Here is a 20,683-nt window from a genome sequence, read left to right on the forward strand (position 1 = left end):
AAAAGTTAAGGAGCATCCAAAATCAATAACACAAGTATCCCACTGTCACAAGGTTGCCTTTCTTGACTGAGAAACAGAAGAGGAGGAAATACCTATACCTGTATTTGTAGGTACGGATGCCATGCACACTGCTTTCATGTCAGTATAAGTGTTCCAGACTTGTCTGATTTAAAATTAAGCATTAAAAATAAATAAAAAAAATAATTAATTAAAAAAATAAATAAAATATAAAATCACAGTGCAAGGATGATACATTAAACAGGTCCAGAAAAGCATAGTTAGATGAGAGTGAAGAACAGAAGAATTGTTTGTACTCATTCCATACTTTGAGTAGAACAATGACTTGGTGTGTGTGTGTGTGTGTGTGTGTGTGTGTGTGTGTGTGTGTGTGTGTGTGATTGTGTGTTGGGGGGGCAGGGACAAAGACAAAAAACATACTACACCAAGAGCTTATTTCAAAACCTTTTAAAGCACTTGTGATGAAACTGGCACTTAGCCACAATGTTCCCCCGAAATGTATGTATATAGACATATTAGTATCCTCTGTTATTAGAAATGTGTATAATCCTATGATATAGAAATGTGTATAATCCTATCATGTAGAAATGTGTATAATCCTATCATGTAGAAATGTGTATAATCCTTAGTCTATATATATATATAAAATTGATGCATTAAGAACTCTGTATGTATTACACTGTATCTATGTGTTACTTCTCTTTTCAATGTTTTGATATTTTGTACATTGTCCTGTTATAAATGTGGAACGTTTCTCCCCAGGCATCCACTGAAAAAGGAACTGTATCCAGTCAGACTTTCCCAGTAAACAAATGCAAAATAAATAAATAGGCATATATATGTATAGCGACGTGTGTGTGTGTGTATATATATATATATATATATATATATATATATATATATATATACATATCTATATATATATATATATATATACATATATATGTGTGTGTGTGTGTACGTATTTGTTTGTTCTTTCTCGTCATATTTCTGAAGTTTACAACTGATGGATGTTTCAAACTGGCAGAGTCTATCTGATGACTTTTCAAACCTAAAAGGTTGTAAAGTATTCTATACAGCTGATGGATTTCCTCATTGTCTGACAAATAGATGTCAGCATAATGAGTTTTGTTAATTGAAGAAAGTTAAATGCTATAATTTGCATATGGCACTGCATACCAGGTGACATTTAGCAGTGGGTGTGGTTAGACTGATGAACACATGGTAATCCACCGTAATTGACAGGTATGCAGATTTTCTCAAGAATATGAATGAATGTACAAAGGTACAAAGCTTATAATACTGTATTGTTTTTTACTGGTTCTAAATGTGTGAAGTAATAAATATAGTGAAATAATTGTGATGAAATTACAACAAATAAATTAGATCCAGTCAATTGTACCATGGGAAACATTATTTTACTCTTAACACTAGCAAAAGACATGTGATGCATGTGTTGACCCCACCATCTTCAGCAATTTGTGTAATATTTTTATTTAAAAGGGAAGTATTGGGGGGGTAGAAAAGGTGATTCAATGCATGCAGGGAGAAAGCAAAAAGTAAATACTATTCGTTGTCTTTTTTTTCATCACATGAGAAAGGGTAATTCTGTTTTTTTTTTTTTTTTCATTTTAGTTGTTAGCCTTCTAAGTGGATGTCACATATTTTTCATATCCCCATGTCCCATAGCCAATACATTTATATGTGGCCAGCATTAAATTGGTCAAGCTTCAATATCCTTAATCACAACACACAGAGGAACAGGACCAACAATCATTCATTTCTATATGAAATCACTGCCACAGGAATTACTAAGTGTGGAGCTGCAGTGATTCATATAGTTTGTTTCCAGCTCTATTTTAAACACACAGAAGAGAGATTTATTTTATTTTTGCGTGATTCAAGGGTATTACTGTATACTATTTCTCACTAGTTAGAATGCACTGTATGCACCTATGCAGGTTAAGCATGGAAGTACCTCTTTCTTCAAGATAAACCTAAGTAATTGGACAGGTAGCCTCATATTCTCCCCCCAGTGTATCTTGTCTTGCTCTCCCTGAGGATGGAAAGAACTTTTGAATGCAGGTCTTTGTCTTAGCTTGTGGTAGTCTGCAGATTGATTGTCTAGTACTTACCTGTGAATCTTTGAATAGATGACTTTCATTATGTTATCACTGGGTGTACCTGGTCCTCATTAGATATTCATTCCAAAATGTCCCAGTACTGTGAACCCATACTAAATAACTGATGTAGGAAGAAATGTTTCTCATAAATAATGACTTTTTAAAATATGTTGTGTACATATGTTTCCTGCAATCTTTGTTTTGTGCAGCAAATTTTCATATGTAACTCTAGCATCTTGAGCTCTTTGGTTCTTGATATATTGCCCCACAGTGAGGACCCCTATTGCCCTCGGTGAGGACCCCATGAGTAATTGCTCGTGTCCACGTGCCACCTCAGTGTGAAACATTATCAGTTGCTTAATCCTCATTCTATGACATCATGAACATTTTTATGACTAAATACCAGATTCTGCAATGATGTAATGCTGGCTCACTGTGTTATCCACACTCGACTACAGCAGTTCCCTTTCAGAAGGGTTGCCAGAGGTGGACCTTGAAATGCAGTCAGATCAGAGTGTCACAGTAATAAAACTAATTATGGCTTCTCAAACTAACTAGCCTTCCACATTATGGCCAACAGAAAGAACCCAGCAGTGAGCCTTAAATGCTGTCTCAAAATAGGCTCTTAAACTAAATTGCAATAAACAGCAACTCAGATGCGTCTAAGATGATTATTGATTATTTCTAGTGCTAATCAACACTTTCCTTTGGTAATTACCACTGGTAGCCCATGCACTACTTTAGCACAAGCACCTCTTCATTCAGTACCCTCCCCTACACACACAACATGGGCGCATCCCTTATCTTTTATCTGTTCCTAATGTTACAGAATGTCCATGACTTTGCTTGTTTTAACTGCCCTGTCTCTCATCTGGACCATTACAGTTAGTCAGTAATGCCATATGTTAGTGTTTCATACTTCTGGCTGTTAATGAACAGGCTTTGTACTGAAAAAAAATTTTGTTTTATTAGCTTTTCATCTGACTTACAGTAATATTTAATAGTTCCTGGTGTTTAGACTTCCCCTGTCACTATAACAGACTTTGCTCTTTAGTGTAGGGAATTTTGGAGATATACCAGCCACCCTTACACACACACACACACACACACACACACACACACACACACACACACACACACACACACACACACAAAATCAGAAGTTCATGCACACTCACACAAACACAGACCCAACCACAAATACAGGCACTCACCATAGTTTAGAACCCCCCGACCCACCTGATTGCACTCATGGATGCACTCACTCACCCACACACACACACACACACACACACACACACACACACACACACACACACACATATACACACACATCCATCTTCCTGTCCCCTAACTAACTCACCCCTTCAACATCAGAGTTGATACACACTCACTAATACACACGCATTTACCTGAGACCGTTCTCCCTGCCTACTCACACACACGCTGCCACACGTGTATATACATGAACAAGCACACCCACCACTACCTCTCCACTAAAGTCCTTGTTCCTTACCCCTTACGTAGTCAGTCTCATTCAGTGTAATAGGACCTATCCTTGTATTCTGTCTCCTGCAGACTTTTGAGGGGAGATCTGTGCCTGGAATACAGGGCATTGTCAGACTCCATTCTGATGGACCTCCTATATATCCACAAAACACACAGCACTAGAATTACCCATCATAAAGACAAACATTGCATGTGATATAAATAGGACCTGCTGGAGAGAGAGGTATGTGTCCCAGAGACTACCCCATCTATGGAACAGGCTCCCCATCCATGTGAATCAAAGTTCCTCCCTAGCCCAATTCAAGTGCAACTTGAACATTTGGATGGGAAACCAAAAATGCATCCCTGGTTTGGTACCTATGTCTCTAATGGACACAGGTAACCTGCAAATGGTTCATCTCCCAGGCCCATGCTTATGCTCATCAAGGGTATCAAAACTTGTCAGAGATTTGGGATGCATGGCTAGGCTTAAAAACGCCCTTATGGTCAATAGCCTAGTAAACACCTATGAACCTAAACGTGGCCTTTTGGCTGTGTTAATTAACACAGCTGATGTGGCTGATTTCCACAGGGGAGCAGTTCTAAGATTTGATTGCCTGTATAAATTGCTTATTACAGGCATTTCTGTGAGAGAACACGATTGTTTAGCATATGTCATTCCCCCAGAATGTTTCATTCACATTGTGGTAAGCGATAGGGACAGTCCACAATGGTGACTCAACAGCTGGCTGTCTATTAATTAGAAAGGGCTATCACTACTGAAGTAACAAATGTGTTACTGCTTAACACTGGTAGCATCCATTTTTGAATCCCAGGGATGGTTGTGGATGACAAAATCCAATTTTTTCCCCACTTTATATTACTCTCTCATTTTTTATTGTTTATGTATAAACTACATGCTACCTATATTTACCAAAGTTATGTATTCTTGATTGTTATCGATTTCTTGTATTGTTTTTAATGTGTTTTTGTAATGTAGTTTTCCTCCCTGGGCCTCCGCTGAAAAAGGGACACTGGCCAAGTCGGACATCCCTGGTAAACAAATGTAAAATAAAATAAATAAATATGTAAAATAAATAAATCCATATCACTTTGCTCACGGGCCATATATAATGTGCATTTATTGACTTACATATGCAAAGACCTTGTTACATGTAATGACTATTTTAGTTGTATTTATAAGATTCTGTCTTCCGCTTTTTTGTAGAGTATTATTAACATTCTATTTATTTATTTACTTACTCATTCATTCATTTCATCATGTTGTTATCCTGCTCCATCCCTAATCTAGTTTTGGAATTATCTCCTTGTCAGGTTCTAGTCCTCTGGGCGGTGCTGCTGTTTTACAAATGTAAGCACTTTTTAATATTTGATACATTTTTTCAGCAGTGCCTTTAGAGATACAATGCTTTGTAGATAGCCGAGAAATGCAAATATGAAGAACAACAGTAAAGTGTAGATGCTATATATTCAGTAGTGTGTCAGTGAGTCGAAGGTGGTTTAATCAAGTGCTGTTTCAGCAAAAATGTTTCACTGAAAGCACCTTCACTGGTAGTGTAGAACGTGTTTCACTGAAAACACCTTCACTGGTAGTGTAGAACGTGTTTCACTGAAAGCACCTTCGCTGTTAGTGGAGAACGTGTTTCACTGAAAGGACCTTCACTGTTAGTGGAGAATGTGTTTCACTGAAAGGACCTTCACTGTTAGTGGAGAACGTGTTTCACTGAAAGCACCTTCACTGGTAGTGGAGAACATGTTTCACTGAAAGCACCTTCACTGGTAGTGGAGAGTGTTTCACTGAAAGCACTTTCACTGGTTGTGGAAAACGTGTTTCACTGAAAGCACCTTCACTATTAGTGTAGAACGTGTTTCACTGAAAGCACCTTCACTGGTAGTGAGAACGTGTTTCACTGAAAGCACCTTCACTGGTAGTGGAGAATGCGTTTCACTGAAAGCACCTTCACTGGTAGTGTAGAACGTGTTTCACTGAAAGCACCTTCACTGGTAGTGGAGAATGTGTGTCACTGAAAGCACTTTCACTAGTAGTGGAGAATGTGTTTCACTGAAAGCACCTTCACTGTTAGTAGAGATCGTGTTTCACTGAAAGCACTTTCACTGGTAGTGGAGAACATGTTTCACTGAAAGCACTTCACTGGCAGTGGAGAAGGTGTTTCACTGAAAGCACTTTCACTAGTAAGTGGAGAATGTGTTTCACTGAAAGCACTTTCACTGGTAGTGGAAAATGTGTTTCACTGAAAACACTTTCACTGGTAGTGTAGAATGTCCTTTTCTCCACTGATGTGTGACCTCTGAGTTGGCATATTGAAGATCAGGGAGTGTGGCGGTTTAGTCTGAGTTCACTGAAAGTGGTTTTGGCGAAATGCTTTTGGAGTTTTTGCATTCAGGGAATTTGTTGTCAAGCTGTCTGAATCCATGTATTCTTATCAGTGGTATACATTGATTTGATTTACTTCATATTACTAAAATAATGTGATTATGAACTAATTCTCCCTTACTTTGCCATGATACAATTTAAGATAAGTAGTAATAAGAAACAGAAATGACATGACTGTAAACAGCATAACTAACAAGATTATAACGTACTAAGAAGATCATCACATATTTAAATTTCACATACTCCAGTACAGCGGAGTTCTTGTTGCATACTGAGTGCACTATAGGCACTGCTAACACACTCTAATTGATAAATGTTAACTTCACAACACCTCCATATATCCATAATTAAACAGAGGAATGTATATACAAAAACAAAAAAATAAAAGCATGTTTCCCAGATAGATAATAATGCAGTAGAATACTTTACAAGTATGGCAAGTTAAAGCATTTTGATTCTTTTGACTATCCAGAAATGACTACAGACATTTCTTTTTGAAGTAATTCAAAATTACTTACATGCAAATTGAGTAGCTTAACTAATCAATAGTCACATAGTGTTCACTACTCACATAGAACAACTTATGTTGAAGCAGCAAAAGCAATCTTTCCAAATCTCAAGGACCTCCTAAACCTATAAAAGGCAATGCCTATCCAGAGAAATCTCTCCATCACTCACCAAAAGCAACACCAAACTCCATGCGTACTCCTACATGCAGTGAAGCCCCAAGACCAATGCCCATAAGGCAAGCAAATACATTAGCCAGGGCTCTCGTCATGGGGGACTCCATTGTACTACACACAGACAGCCCACTCACCTTAGTATTCAAGGAGAAAACAACAGTTACTTGCCTATATGGAGCCAGGATCCGTAAAGTTATGCACACAGTCAAGTCACTACACCACAGGTACCAGTATGATTCTGTCACAGTCCATGTGGGTGTTAAATGACCCGAGTTGTACTTCCCTGCACCATATGAAGAGAAACATTATTGATCTCTCTGAATATGTGTCCCTGGTAAGTATGTGCCTTGCAGTGAACAGCATTCTGCCTTCACCAAGGATGATGCCACAGTATAGACAAAAGATGATGGACTTCAATCATTTGCTTAGCCTTTGGTGTCTTTCTGGGGGGGGTTTCAATATTTTGTCTGTGTGGGAAGACATGATTAGCAAACCACACAGCTTTGCAAAAGATGGTCAGCACCTGTCTCCCCAGGGCTTCCAAATATTGGCTAAAACTTTATCCATTCCCTTAAAGCCTTTTTAGGCAATGCCAAATTGACAAACCAACCAACATAGCAAATAAAGCCCACAGAAACCTAAAGCTGTTACTGCTCAGTGGCAGGACCCTGCACAAGAAACTCCATTCCCTACAAATTCTCCTCACTCTGGAGATTGTAGACATCTGTGTAGTTACCAAAACATGCTTTAAAGCCACAGAAAGTACTCCAGGAGTGTGAGGATTCATGCCCACACATTTAGACCATCAGCTGCATACTCAGGGACAAAAGATGGATAAGTCTTGGTCTATATTAGCAACAAGCATAACTCTACATTGGTTAAACAGAACAATGGCCTGAAATTTATCAATGTGCAAATCACCACAGACAAAATCCTGTACCATATCTTAGCAAACTATAGGTCACCCTCTGTGCCTCTGGAATCCCATAGCTCATACCCAATCCTACTGGAGAAACTCACCATTAAACCAAATACCCAATTCAGGAGAGACTTTAACTGCACCTCTATAGACTAGGAAGCACATACTACTCATAACCACAGGCACAATGATTCCTGTACATTATTAACACAAATACCCTTGATCAGATAATGCGTACACCCACAAGAGGTTCAAATATACCGGACCTGTTACTTGCCAATATGGGAGAAGGTTGCCCCCCCCCCATGTTACGTCCTCACTGGTGAGGTTGGACCACAAAGCTGTCTCTTTCAAAATAAAAATCAACTTGGTAACCCCACTAAACCCTGTAACAGTTAGGAAGTATTCCAAAGCAAAGAACATCCTATTTAGAGATAGTTTGTCAAAATTCAGTGCCCCTCCTAACCCAGAGTTCACAGCAACCTATGTGATATTGTTCATAATCATGTAAATGGATCTATAGAGGCTGCTGTACCTACTAGAAGTAAGCCCAAAACAAACTAACAACAAAATATACTGGTGGAATCCTATACTTGATAACGTATACAACAAAAGGAAAAAGCCATGGCTAAAACCAGGAAGAGCAACTCCCACAATGACAGGAGTTATCTAATTAAACTAAACAGGAAATTAAGAGGTCTAATCAAGTCTGACAAGGCCAATTAAGAGGACAAGATAGCCTCACAGGCTAAAGACAACCACAAGACCTTCTACAACTCTGTCCAAAACCTCAAAGGCAGCACAAAGCAATGTGCCAAACCGGTGGTCAATGTTGTCTTCTTCAATGAGCAGAGTAACATGGCAAAAATTCAACTTAAACTTCATCCCTCTCTCTCGCTGCCACCCCCCATGAAATACCTACAAGCAACCCCCAACCATTAACAGGGAGCAAGTCCTGGTGGTGCTTGCTAAGGCCAAAAACACAGCCTTAGTGGACCCCAACAATATCCTGTGATGCCTCCTAAACAGTTTGAAACATGACCTATCAGGATCACTTCAGTCATTTTTCAATTATAGCCTCAAAACAGGTTTCTTACCATAAGACTGGAGGACTGCAATGGTTATCCCACTTCACAAGGGTGGACCATCAACCAACCTCAAAAACTACAGACCTATTAGTCTGACTAGTCTAATATTCAAAGACATAGAATGAATTATCATGGAAATGATCAACAAAGACATAGCAAAACTTCAGACACTGGACCCAACCCAGTTTGGCTTTGTGAAGGGAAGGTCGTGCCTCCTAAACCTGGTGGATTTTTTTCAGAATGTCAGCAAGGCAATGGATGAGGGGAAAATGATGCATACCACCTACCTGGACCTGGCTAAGGCATTCAATGCAATACCACACTCAGGTATAGCTGATAAACTCACTGAACTGAGCATAGACCCCCTAGATAGCTTGCTGGATTGCCAGATAGTTCACAGACAGGACTTAGGACTGGTGATTCCTCTTCAACTAAGTGACTGGTCACCAGCAGGATACCTTAGGGCTCCATGCTGGGACCACTGTTATTAGCCATCTACTTTAAGGTTAAAGTCAAGGGCCTTTGGCTGACCAAGTTCACAGATGACTGCAAATTGTGAGCTATCATAAATTTCCTCCATGACACAAACATCTTACAAGAGGATCTAAAATAGACAAATGACTGGTACCAAAGTCATGGACTAAAACCCAATGGCAAAAATGCATTATGGTGCCTTTTGGGAAAACTGCCACCCAGCCCAAATACTGTATTAATAAGACATCTGTAAGAGTTGGCCCAGTGGTCAGGGATCTGGGAATATATGTAGAGAGTCATCTAGCCTTGACTAACATGTGGCTAAGGTAGTCAGAAAATCATTCTATGTCGCCTATCTTATAAGTAAGGACATGGCACCTAGGTCCAAAGAAGTTATAGTGCCACTATTTGTCCCTTATCAGACCCATCATTAAGTATAATTCCCACTTCAGCATACACTTGACCAGACATATGCAACAACTGGAATGCCCACAAAGATTATTTACCAGACGAATCCATGGTATAAGCACCTTGTCCTATATGGATCACTTTAAAGCTCTGTCTCCATACTTAGTCTCCTATAGGTGATCTATGCCTGGCATACAAGGCATCCTAGAATCCAGCTCTGATGGACCTTCTGTACATCCAAAAAACAAGCAGCATCAGAACCACTCGATCCAAGGATTTAAATTTTGCATGTGACATAAATAAAACATGTTGGTAAAACAGATGCGTGTCTCAGAGGATCCCCGTGGTCTGGAGCAGGCTACCTATTCATGTGAAGCAGGGTCGATCCCTAGCCCTATTTAAGTGTAACCTTGACCGATGGATGGGAATTCGGAAATTCATCCCAGGTGTGACCCCCATGTCTCTGATAGACAGAAGCAAACTAATGCCCAGATTAACCCCACCCACCCACATAATCTCTAGAAACTTCCTAGCTAACATACCCCTTCCTAATAAATGCCCATGATTCATAGGGACACAATTGAGTTGGAGTGTATGGCTTGGCTTATAAAGGCCCTAGTGGTCATTAGCCTAGTATAGCTGATAATTATATATTAGATGTTCTCCTACTAACATTGCAGATTTCTGTACTTTGTTTCTCCAAATCACATAATTCCCTCCTGCTAAATCAGAAAGGAAGGAAGTATATGAAGTCAGTCATGTGCATTACTTGTCCTAGTTTTTACTGACTTAGGCCATCAGTTTTATTAATTTGCTTTTATTTAGATAGTTCTGCATAATTTGTTTACTATATTACTAGAAAACAAATAAAACATAATATAAATTGTCAGTCACTGAAGGCCAACAGATTTATAATGCAGAATAATTAAAATGTATGACTATTGCCAACAACTATAGAGTTACCTGGAGATGATTATTGGGAATTGTTGATATATAATTTGATAAAATAACTTATTACATTGAATTAATGCAATGTAACTAAACACAGAATAGTTAAAAGTGCTGTCAGAGGTCATATCACAATTAACCCTACTGCAGTATGCAAGGCATTTGATATGTGCTGAAAAAATGGCATTTGACTTCCAGATGTTTACATTCTGAAAAATATTGAGACAGTTTTGGGCACTATTTCTTAGGTAAACCATAATTCTAATGTTCTTACAATAATATGCTTCACGTAATAATAAATACATTTTAAGCTCAGTAGATTCAGTTATCTAATCAGAAGCATTTCTTTCATAAAACGATCTACTTGACCAGTTTATAGGAAGCTAAAATTTAGGAATTTTTCTACACTTCCTGTGTACAAAAAAAAAAAAACTTACAATCAATTATCTTGTCACAAAGCCTCTGTTCATGCCTTATCTATTAGTCTAACTTTTACATTTTTCAAAACTCTAGGGAAAACATTGCTTTGCCTTAGGATTTTGTTTGAGTATCTAGATAGTCAGAATAACTTCTAGACAACTCACCACAAATGGCATTAATACGAAAGCACAGTAAATCTGATCAGATGGCACAGCTTTTCCTTCCAAACTTTAATTAATGGAATGCAGAGAGGCATTTAAAAGTGCCAAGGCTAATATGCAAATGTGGTGCATGCATATGTTCCATATTTGACATGATTTATTTTCAGATTCCATCAATTCAAGCAGCATAGTTATATATATTCAAAGACCTAAAACTCTATAGAATATGAATCTCAAGTTTCTTGGTGACATTCCAGTAGGAATGCAGCCTATGCATATTAACATTCCATGTCCACAGTGCAACCATCTGGATTACTCCAGTACTTCTTCAGTTGGAAAATGGACACCTAGAGGAATAGCGGTGGTTTGGTGAAATGATGCCTCAGAATGATCACTGCTGAAAAGAATATATCAGTGATGCCTTCATCAGACAGGTTATTCTACAAAGATAGGAGGGTCCACATAACATCCTCTCCTAAGTTAACTGCTCCATGAGCACGTGTGCCAATAACTCAGTCTTAACACTGCATGCATGTGTCATGGGCATGCCAAACACGTAGCTCAAAATGCTTGGGGAATTATTTTACCTGATAGCTGCAGTTTTCTTTGATGTCTGTATGACACAAATTAATTTTTGTTGTGTGGTCTAATATACAGCACTCTTGCATGCCTCGGCATACACTGCTGGCATTAGATATGCAGCACATGCAACTCAAATTCAGAAATTGTCAGACTTGGAACTGCAAAATGTGACACCAGTGTGGTAACAACTTATTGCAGTGCCATGATGGCTTCTCCTGGCTTACTGTCTTGTGCAAGTCTGTGCTGCACTCTGTATTGGACATGCAACCTTGCTGACACATGAGGCAATTTGTTACATTCATGTAAAAGGACCTCAGGTAGGGAAGACCACTAGGATCTTAAAAACATTTAATACTAAAACAATCATCATGTTATAAATAATAAACATATTTACATTTAGCTTAAGTCTTCCTTTCATTCTGAAGATTTCTCTTAAGTTTAAGCTTGCTCAGTATGCTATGTTTAAAACTGCAATAATAAAATAACTTATTTAACATATGGTATGAAACAAATTATTACATTATCAACAGTATATATATTCGCTCTCTGCTATGAACTATATTCAAGATATTTAACCTTTTTTTTATCAAATGCCCAGTCAACTGGCATAGTTTGTTTAATATTTTTATCTTTTATTATTCATTTAAACGTACCAGCAAAAGTAGAACTGCTAAAATTCCTTAAATGGCAATGTATGTGGAACAGCATCTCATAATGCTGATATAATTTTAGATAAATTAAATTAAAAGGTGAAGCATGCTCCCTGTATCATGTGACATCTTTATAAACATGCACATCTTAAAAAAAACAGCTAAAGGATGTATTGTACAAGCCAGGCATAAGGCTATTTAACAATGCAGTATTTTTATCTGCAATTCCTAGGTTTCTGTTCTGCTATTCTCACAAGGACAAAACATGTACCACTTACAGCCATCAGCTGCAACCAGCATTTTTAGCTGGCAGTCTTGGTAAAGCAGTGAACTTATTTGTTTTCTACAAGTAAAGCTAAAAGCAACTCTGAATTACACATTATAAGTTGATAAGATGCTTTCCTTTCTCTTTACATGGATCTTAAAATAACCTTACTCAAAGTTTAGAAGGATTGCAACTGGCATAACTAGCACCAACCATCACTAATTCTAAGAATATATTTCATTAGTGATGCCTTCCCTAGCAACATCAGTCTGCTCCTTTGAACCTGGACAAAGAGTTGGCAATGCAGTGCAACATACTTTTCTAAGGCTGATTTGACTCCTACAGTTAATTATGGTTTTGACCAGTTTTCAGATTAGTTTTGTTTACAAATCGTCTTTTGCAGCCACTTAGTTAGGGTCATTCCCCTTTTAGGTTCTTAGCACTGGACTGTCCCCTGATGTCTTTTGACATCCCTAAGCTTATCAAAAGCTGCGACTTGTATTAAGTGAAAAGCACTGCCAAAAATGTTTTGCGCTTCCTTTGTTTATTTTATTTTAGTTTAGACTGTTATAATACTGTGGAGGAAGAAGCACACACCTAAATAGCTTTGTTTTGATAAGTGGAAATGTTTCCTGTCGGTTTGTAGGACTTTTTACTCCTCCTCTCTGATGTCATTTTCATTCTGAGACACAACAACTTAACACACATCATGACGGGACTGACGCAAAACTGCTGCTTTAAATTATTTCTACCCACTTTCATTAACTGTTTCTTTTGTTTTCCTTTGCCACGCAGCACAGTGCAAGCTAACATTAGTAATAAGTTGCAACAAGATTATTCTGAAAAGAAAATGCATTCTGACTTAATGGATAAAATAGCAAAACAACTTCAAGTCAGTCATATCCATCAACTTTGATGTCATAGTCCCAACAAAATACGTACACAATATTTTGTGTTGGTCTCTACAGCAACTACTTAATTACTGCATTTTTACATTCGCGTATATCTGGCTATATTAATAGTAATGGATTTTAATGGATCTATAAGACCGAGTCCGTTTTATCCCATACTAACGAACCCAAACATAGTCTTTGCAGTCATTGAAAGGTAATTATTGTTCCTCACCTGGATGACTGTCTTCACAGTTGAGATGTCAACAGTGGTGGTGCAGATGAGGGAATCTGCACTCTGCTCCTTGCTGCCGTATCTCTGGCCCATGGTAAAGATCATAGGTGCAGCCAGTAAAAAGGACAATATCCATATAACGCTGATAAACTTCTTGGTCCTATTTTTGGACATTATTACTTTTGCCTTAAAAGGATGGCAGATAGCCATGTACCTCTCAATGCTTAGGCTGGCGATGTTAAGGGCCGTGGCGTAAGTGCAAGCATCTCTAAGAAAGTAGTAGCCCTTGCAAACTGCGTCCCCAAACGCCCAGGGATGGTGAACCCATATAAAGTTGTACAGTTCAATGGGCATACAGATAAGCAGGATGAGCAGATCAGAAAGGGCCAAGCTACTGAGGTGATAATGAACTGTACTCTGTAGGTTCTGTAAGGTCCTTTTCCTCAGTAGCGTGTAGGCTGTTATAGAATTGCCCAGCGATCCTACCAGGAACAACCCAATGTAGATGACCGTCACTAGACTTTTGGAGTAAATGTCCGTGTTCACCCCCAAATCATCCTCTGCTGTAGTGACTGTTGTGTCATTCCAAGCATCCCAGCTGGAGTCAACTGTGCCTACCTGAGAGATATTGAGACTTTGTACTTCCAGATAGCAGCTCTGGTTGCGCCAAGGTAATGTTTGATTGGAACTCATGGCAAAAATAATTGGCAGCTCCCAGTCTGGGGAAATGAATGACTATTTGAACTGTAGACTGAAGAGATAAAGTAAATGCAGCAAAGTATGCAATATTTAATTTGCCACAGAGGGTTAACATATATGTATACAGATTACCCTCTATCTCTGGTAAATGGATAGCCGTGCAGGGCTGCGCCAAGTCCCTCTTTCCGTGAGTGCGTTAGACTAAACTAAAGAAGATGCTGTGTTTCTAGTTCTCTGGCAGGCTAAGAAGGAAACTGATCTTGAATGCAAAAGGTACAGCCGGCTTGGCAAGGAAGACCTAGCTATCAGTTAACTGCACAGCAGCTGAGCGCTTCAGTCTGTGTGCGCAGCTTTGCAAAGTAGCAGTTGCTTATACTAGGAAGGAGGGTGTGGGGGTGTGGGGGTGGGAACATGGAGCTCTGGGAGGGAGGGGAGTCCGTTTCAGGGCTGGATTCTCACACTCTGTAGTGATAAACAGAGACGTATGTGTACTGTATGTATGAGATAAAGCACTACACCTCAGACAACAGCAATCTAGTCGGAGACCTTGCTAGGGCTTAGGATCATGCAATGTCTTTCGAAGACGTGAATGGACCAAAACATGGTGCTGAAGTCTGGGAGAATCAAACAGGTAGACCACCTCAAATGGTTATTGATCTATCTATATAGATAGAAAGACATTATATTGTTAGATGTAGACACACACATAGACAGACATTATATATTTAGATGCAGATAGACAGACACGTCCGCCCACACACACACAAACAGTGGCTCATGCACATATGTGCGTGTTTTATTATATATTGTTACAATGCTGCTGCAGACTTAATCTACTTCTCACGTTCTGCCATTGGAGGACAGTTACATTGTATCAAGGTTATGTATCTAAAAATAGGCGTTTTTTAACCTTTGCACAGAGCGTACCTATCCGTCTAGGAAGTCTTAGTCTGTACATAGTGATAGTGGATGCAGAGGCACAATAAAAAGGTTATGCAGGGAGACTAACCTCAATGAAAACGCAAAAAATCCAGTCAAACATCTTTTACTAACTTATTCTGCCACAGAATGAGATTACGGAGAGGTTTTACATTAATACAGCTAAATGTCTACTGCAAGCGTTTTTGCCTTTGTCAACGTTCCAGTTTACTGTCATTGAATGAAAATGCAGCTGTGAAGTCTGACAAGGAGGCATCCACATCTGTCAGTTAAAAGGAGTAAATTCATCGACCTAACAAATGATTGTGTTTAGGCTACTCCGTCGTCGGGCACTTTTTCCTGAATTGCTTCCCTTAAGAGTTTGTTTTTTCCTACTCCCAAAAAGGCAGTCCGTCTTCGAAACCCTTTCCTTCTATTTTCTGAAACAGGAGAATTTTTTCTCATCTTCCTATATAGTAAGGAGTTTTGCCCCGAAGAAAAAAAGTAGAACTGTGTTCAGTCAATCTAGCTGGAACTTTGTAGATAAAGGCTAAAGGAACTTCAGAAGTATTTTGTGAAACTGCTTTAAAAGCTGCAGAGGCAACAGCCGAGTAATCCATGCCACTGTGCTCCCTGCTGTATGGACAAGAAACGCGAAGTCACCAAAGGGGATGCCATCAAGGGCATAGAGCAAGCACCCCTTCGTTCAGAAAGAGTTTTCTGCTACGGATTTGTTTTGAAGCAACCTTTCAGGACAATATTTTCAGTGCCTTCACTGCAGCACTCTTATAACTCACTTGTCACTGGGACCGTCGTCTTTGATAAGTATGATCTGCTCCTTATTAATCTTCTGGCCGTGCCAGCTATATACGAAGTATTTTCCCAATATCACACCAAGGACCATGCCTCTCGACTGTAAAGATGTTTGCCTAATATTTTTCGTCTGTTCCTCATAAAATCTGTCGTTTTCCGGAGTCTAGTATTAAAACAGTGGCAAGTGAATTCACTAAATAATAACAGGCATTTGGGTTTCAGACTTCATATCCTTCCGAAAATGCATGGTAATACAAAAACTTTTATTTTTGTAACTTTCCAAGTTTATGAGAACAATATTTAGGCATGGTCCTTATTTTGGGGGATTTGCCCCTCCCCCAAATATGTTTGGTTTTAGTTTTTTTGTGCTAAGAGATTGAGTGCGGAGAGGTATACTTGCCACTCGGACAGTTGTGTTTGATAAATAGGACCCCCTCCTTATTAATAATCTCTCTGTACCAGTTTATATACAGCAAAGTATTTTCCCAATATCACATTAAGGACCATGCGTCTCAACTGTCCAGATTTTTGTGAAATATTTTTGGTTTGGTTCTCATAATATACGTAGTTTTCTGGAAAATCATTGCGGACTGAACTCAGTAATAATAGGCATTTGAGTTTCAGACTTCATATCCTTCAGAAAAAGCAGGCTAACAAAAATCCTATTATTCTAGAAACGATGTAAGAGTGATATTTAAAATATGTCTATATTTTTGGCCTCTGCCCCCATTTATTTTTGTCTTTCTGTAGATTTCTTGTGCTAAGAGATCGAGTTGAGAGGTATGATGAGGACTTTAGTACTATACAGGTAAGTTAATAACTGCTGTTAAAATACGCCTTCGAAGGACTGGAGTACCGTCAGCATATGAATCAGGTTTTCTTCATCATCGTAAACCATCTTTCACAAAGATAGTAAAAAGGATCATTACTATTAACGAGCCATTAATCCGCTCTTCAGACCACTGCATCATCATCATCATAGGTGAAAAAGGAAAGGTTGATCCAGCCCATTACAGCAACTGTTGTCAGTGAAGTAAACGGAAATCAGCAGTCCAAACAACGCTAAGTGACTTACCTTCACCTCCAGTTATACTGACAGAAAATCACCAGTCCAAACAACGCTGAGTGACTTACCTTACCTCCAGTTATACTGACAGAAAATCACCAGTCCAAACAACGCTGTGACTTACCTTCACCTCCAGTTATACTGACACCGCTGTACGTAAAATGTAAAACTTTGCTTCACACCTGTATCTGCATATTTAATATCCGTACGTTTCTTCCTTGCATCTTGTGTATTTTTTAATTGACTAAAGCATCAACAATAATAACAATAGCAATAACATATTTCATAAACATACTCAGGACAATGACCATGTTCAGAAGCAGTTAAACAAGGACATTAATACAGCAATTAGTTGGCATATAGCACAGCATTGTGATAAAATCCTGTACTATTACAGATACAATCAAGTAGAACATTTTTGATTTTCACATATTTTGACGGAACTAGTATCAGATAAAATGACAGAATCGGAAACAGCGGTACTGCAAAGGGAACTCTGTTAAGACCTTACCAACTGTTATTTAAAAGTGCAACAGAATCATGTAAAATGATCGTATGGTTGTTTGCTCCCAGATTGCACGTCAGTGTTGGGTACTGAAGCTATTCCAAGGTATATCCCTGTCCTCATGAGGCTTTTGTATATTTTATTAAGTCATACCTCTTAATTGTCCTTTAGTCATGCCTCTTAACTGTCCAGATTTCTGCACAATGTCCAGATTGTGCCTCATTTTTTTGTCTGTTCCTCATAAAATGTGTGGTTATGTGACAAATCCATCAGGATTGAAGTAAGTAATCCCATACATTTATGTTTCAGACTTCATATGCTTCAGAAAATGCATACTAATTCAAGTCTTGTTATTCTAGCAACTTGCTAAGTTAATAAGAGCATTATTTAAAATTCGTCCCTATTTTTGATCCTTTGTCACCACATTATTTTGGGCATTGCCCAGATTTCATGCACCAACTGGTTGAGAGACATGTCCTAAATTACTGTATCACTTGGATAGAAACTCTGAAGATTTCCGTTCAGAAGCAATTGATGGAATGAGCCAGAAAAGTGGTCCCACAAAAATACAGAATATAATAAGGGAAAAAATGTAATCATCAATTGGAGAGAAAAATAAAGCAACCAAGGCAGCAGCTATCACTCCTAAAAGAATATAGAAAAGGTAATAAAGAGATTGTCAAAACTTAATAAAGGCAACACACAACATTAAATCACATTAAGATGTATGATATTCAATATCCATTAGTCGAAACTTAGCGCAAACAGAACCTATGCAGAAAAATCTACAGCAAATGTACTAACAAGAAATTCAGTGATGAACCATACATTAAAAAAGGTTGACAGAAATTTAGGAAACAAACTGACAACAATAACAGCACTACTCAAAACAGAAGAAATCAATATATTGTGGAGAAAGATTTGCCAAGATCTCTCTAAACGTAACTAGCTTGGTCTGCAAAGCTATGGAAAGGATCATCATGGACCTCATAAATAAAGATATTGGGGACCTACAGACACTGGATCCTACCCAGTTCGGCTTTGTTAAGGGCAGATCCTGCCTCTTAAACCTGGTTGATTTCTTTGAAACAGTCACCAAGGCCATTGACGAGGGGAAGGTGGTCCACACAGCCTACCTGGACCTCTCAAAAACCTTCGATACAATACCTCACTCGGGCATTATAGATAAGCTCACCAGCTTAAATATAAACCCCTATGTCACTAGATGGATTGCAAACTGGCTCAAGGACAGAACCGACATGGTTAGAATTGCTGGAGCCATGTCAGACTCCAAACCAGTTACAAGTGGTATCCCACAAGGCTCAGTCCTGGGACCTCTATTGTTCGGTATATATTTCTCGGAGGTACAGGCCAACACGGAAGGACTGTGGCTGACCAAGTTCGCAGATGACTGCAAACTGGGTGCCATAATCGACTCTCCAGCCGACACAAGCATCCTCCAAAAGGGCCTCATAGAAACAGACAACTGGTGCCAGAGCCATGGCCTCAAGCTAAATGCCAAAAAGTGTATAGTCATCCCCTTTGGCAAAAACAAAGTGCCCACAAATTACCACATAGGTGGTAATCCATTAAGTACAGAAGAAGTAATTAGGGACCTGGGGACCAAAGTTGATAGCAATCTCTCATTTGACAACCACGTGGCCAAAGTGGTTAGAAAAACATTTTATATAGCCCACCTAATCATGAAGGGATTCACATCTAGATCAGGGGAGGTCATCGTGCCTCTTTACTCATCCCTCATCAGGCCCATAATTGAGTACAATGCCCCTTTTGGGATGTACCTTACCAGACACCTGCAGCAACTGGAAAGACTAAAAAAGTACCTCACCAAGAGGATCAAAGGGCTCAAACAGATGCCATATGCTGCCTGGTTAAAGAAACTCTAGCTCTACTCAGTGGCATACCGCTTGCTCAGAGGCGATCTGTGCCTGACATATAAAGCCATGTCCAACCCAGAATTAATGGACATGCTGCACCTCAGAAAATCCAAATCCCATTGAGCTATGTGCTCGAGAGACTTGAACCTCAGCACTGAAATAAATAGGACATGCTGGAGGGACAGATTCATAACCCAGAGGCTCCCTTCACTCTGGAATAAAATCCCAGTCCAGGTTAGGCAGAGTCCCTCATTGACTCTCTTCAAGAGGAATATTGATGAGTGGATGGGAGATCATAGGTTTACCTCGGGTATCACTTCTGTGTCACTGTTAGACAGAGGCACAGTATACTAACCTCGAAAAAGGGCATAGCAAAATAAATTTAAAATGGGTGGCGAAAGCCAAACACATTCTGGCTAGGCTTATAAATGCCCTAGGGCAGATAGCCTAGTATGAACCTATGAACCTATGAACAAAGATGCTGAACAAACTGAAGCGGCAAATGAAAAGCAAAAGCAGTGAATAAGAAAAGTAAAGAAGTAGCAGCCAACCTGAGAACGGGTCTTACATGGTTCATAGGTAGGTACTCGGCTATCAGCCCTAGGGCCTATATAAGCCTAGCCAAAAGGTACCCTGGCTTTCGTCATCCAAAAAATTATTTTCTTGTGCCACTGTTGAGCAGAGCCACAGAAGTGATCCCCGGTGTGAATTTCCTATCTCCCATCCAATCATTAAGATTTTTCTTGAAGAGTGCTAATGAGGAGCTCTGTTTGATATAGATAGGTAGTTTGTTCCAGAGTATGGGAAGTCTCTGGGATAGGAATCTATCCCTCCAGCATGTTCTGTTTATTGTGGTGACAAGGTTTAGGTCCCTAGAGCGTGTAGCTCGAAGGGATTGGGATTTCTTTAAGTGGAGCATGTCCAACAGCTCTGGGTTTCACATAGCTTTGTATGTTAGGCAGAGACCACCTCTGAGTAGGCTATATGCGACAGAGTAAAGCTGCAGTTTTTTGAGA

The 20,683-nt window shown here is 39.1% G+C and overlaps 1 protein-coding gene across 1 annotated transcript in view; it reads right to left on the bottom strand.

Annotated features, from left to right (window-relative positions):
* The window catches only part of NTSR1 (neurotensin receptor 1), a 1,601,958-nt gene extending 1,587,144 nt beyond the window's left edge, over positions 1–14,814 (bottom strand). Inside the window, exon 1 of the mRNA XM_044090403.1 lies at positions 13,769–14,814. Within this exon, the coding sequence (XP_043946338.1) occupies positions 13,769–14,461 (693 nt within the window). The 5' untranslated portion in view covers positions 14,462–14,814. The remainder of the gene's footprint in view (positions 1–13,768) is intronic.
* Positions 14,815–20,683: the final 5,869 nt, after the last annotated feature.

This window comes from Protopterus annectens, chromosome 12.part0 (genome assembly GCF_019279795.1).
Source record: "Protopterus annectens isolate FY-2018-M chromosome 12.part0, PAN1.0, whole genome shotgun sequence".
In the NCBI taxonomy this organism is placed as follows: domain Eukaryota; kingdom Metazoa; phylum Chordata; order Ceratodontiformes; family Protopteridae; genus Protopterus; species Protopterus annectens.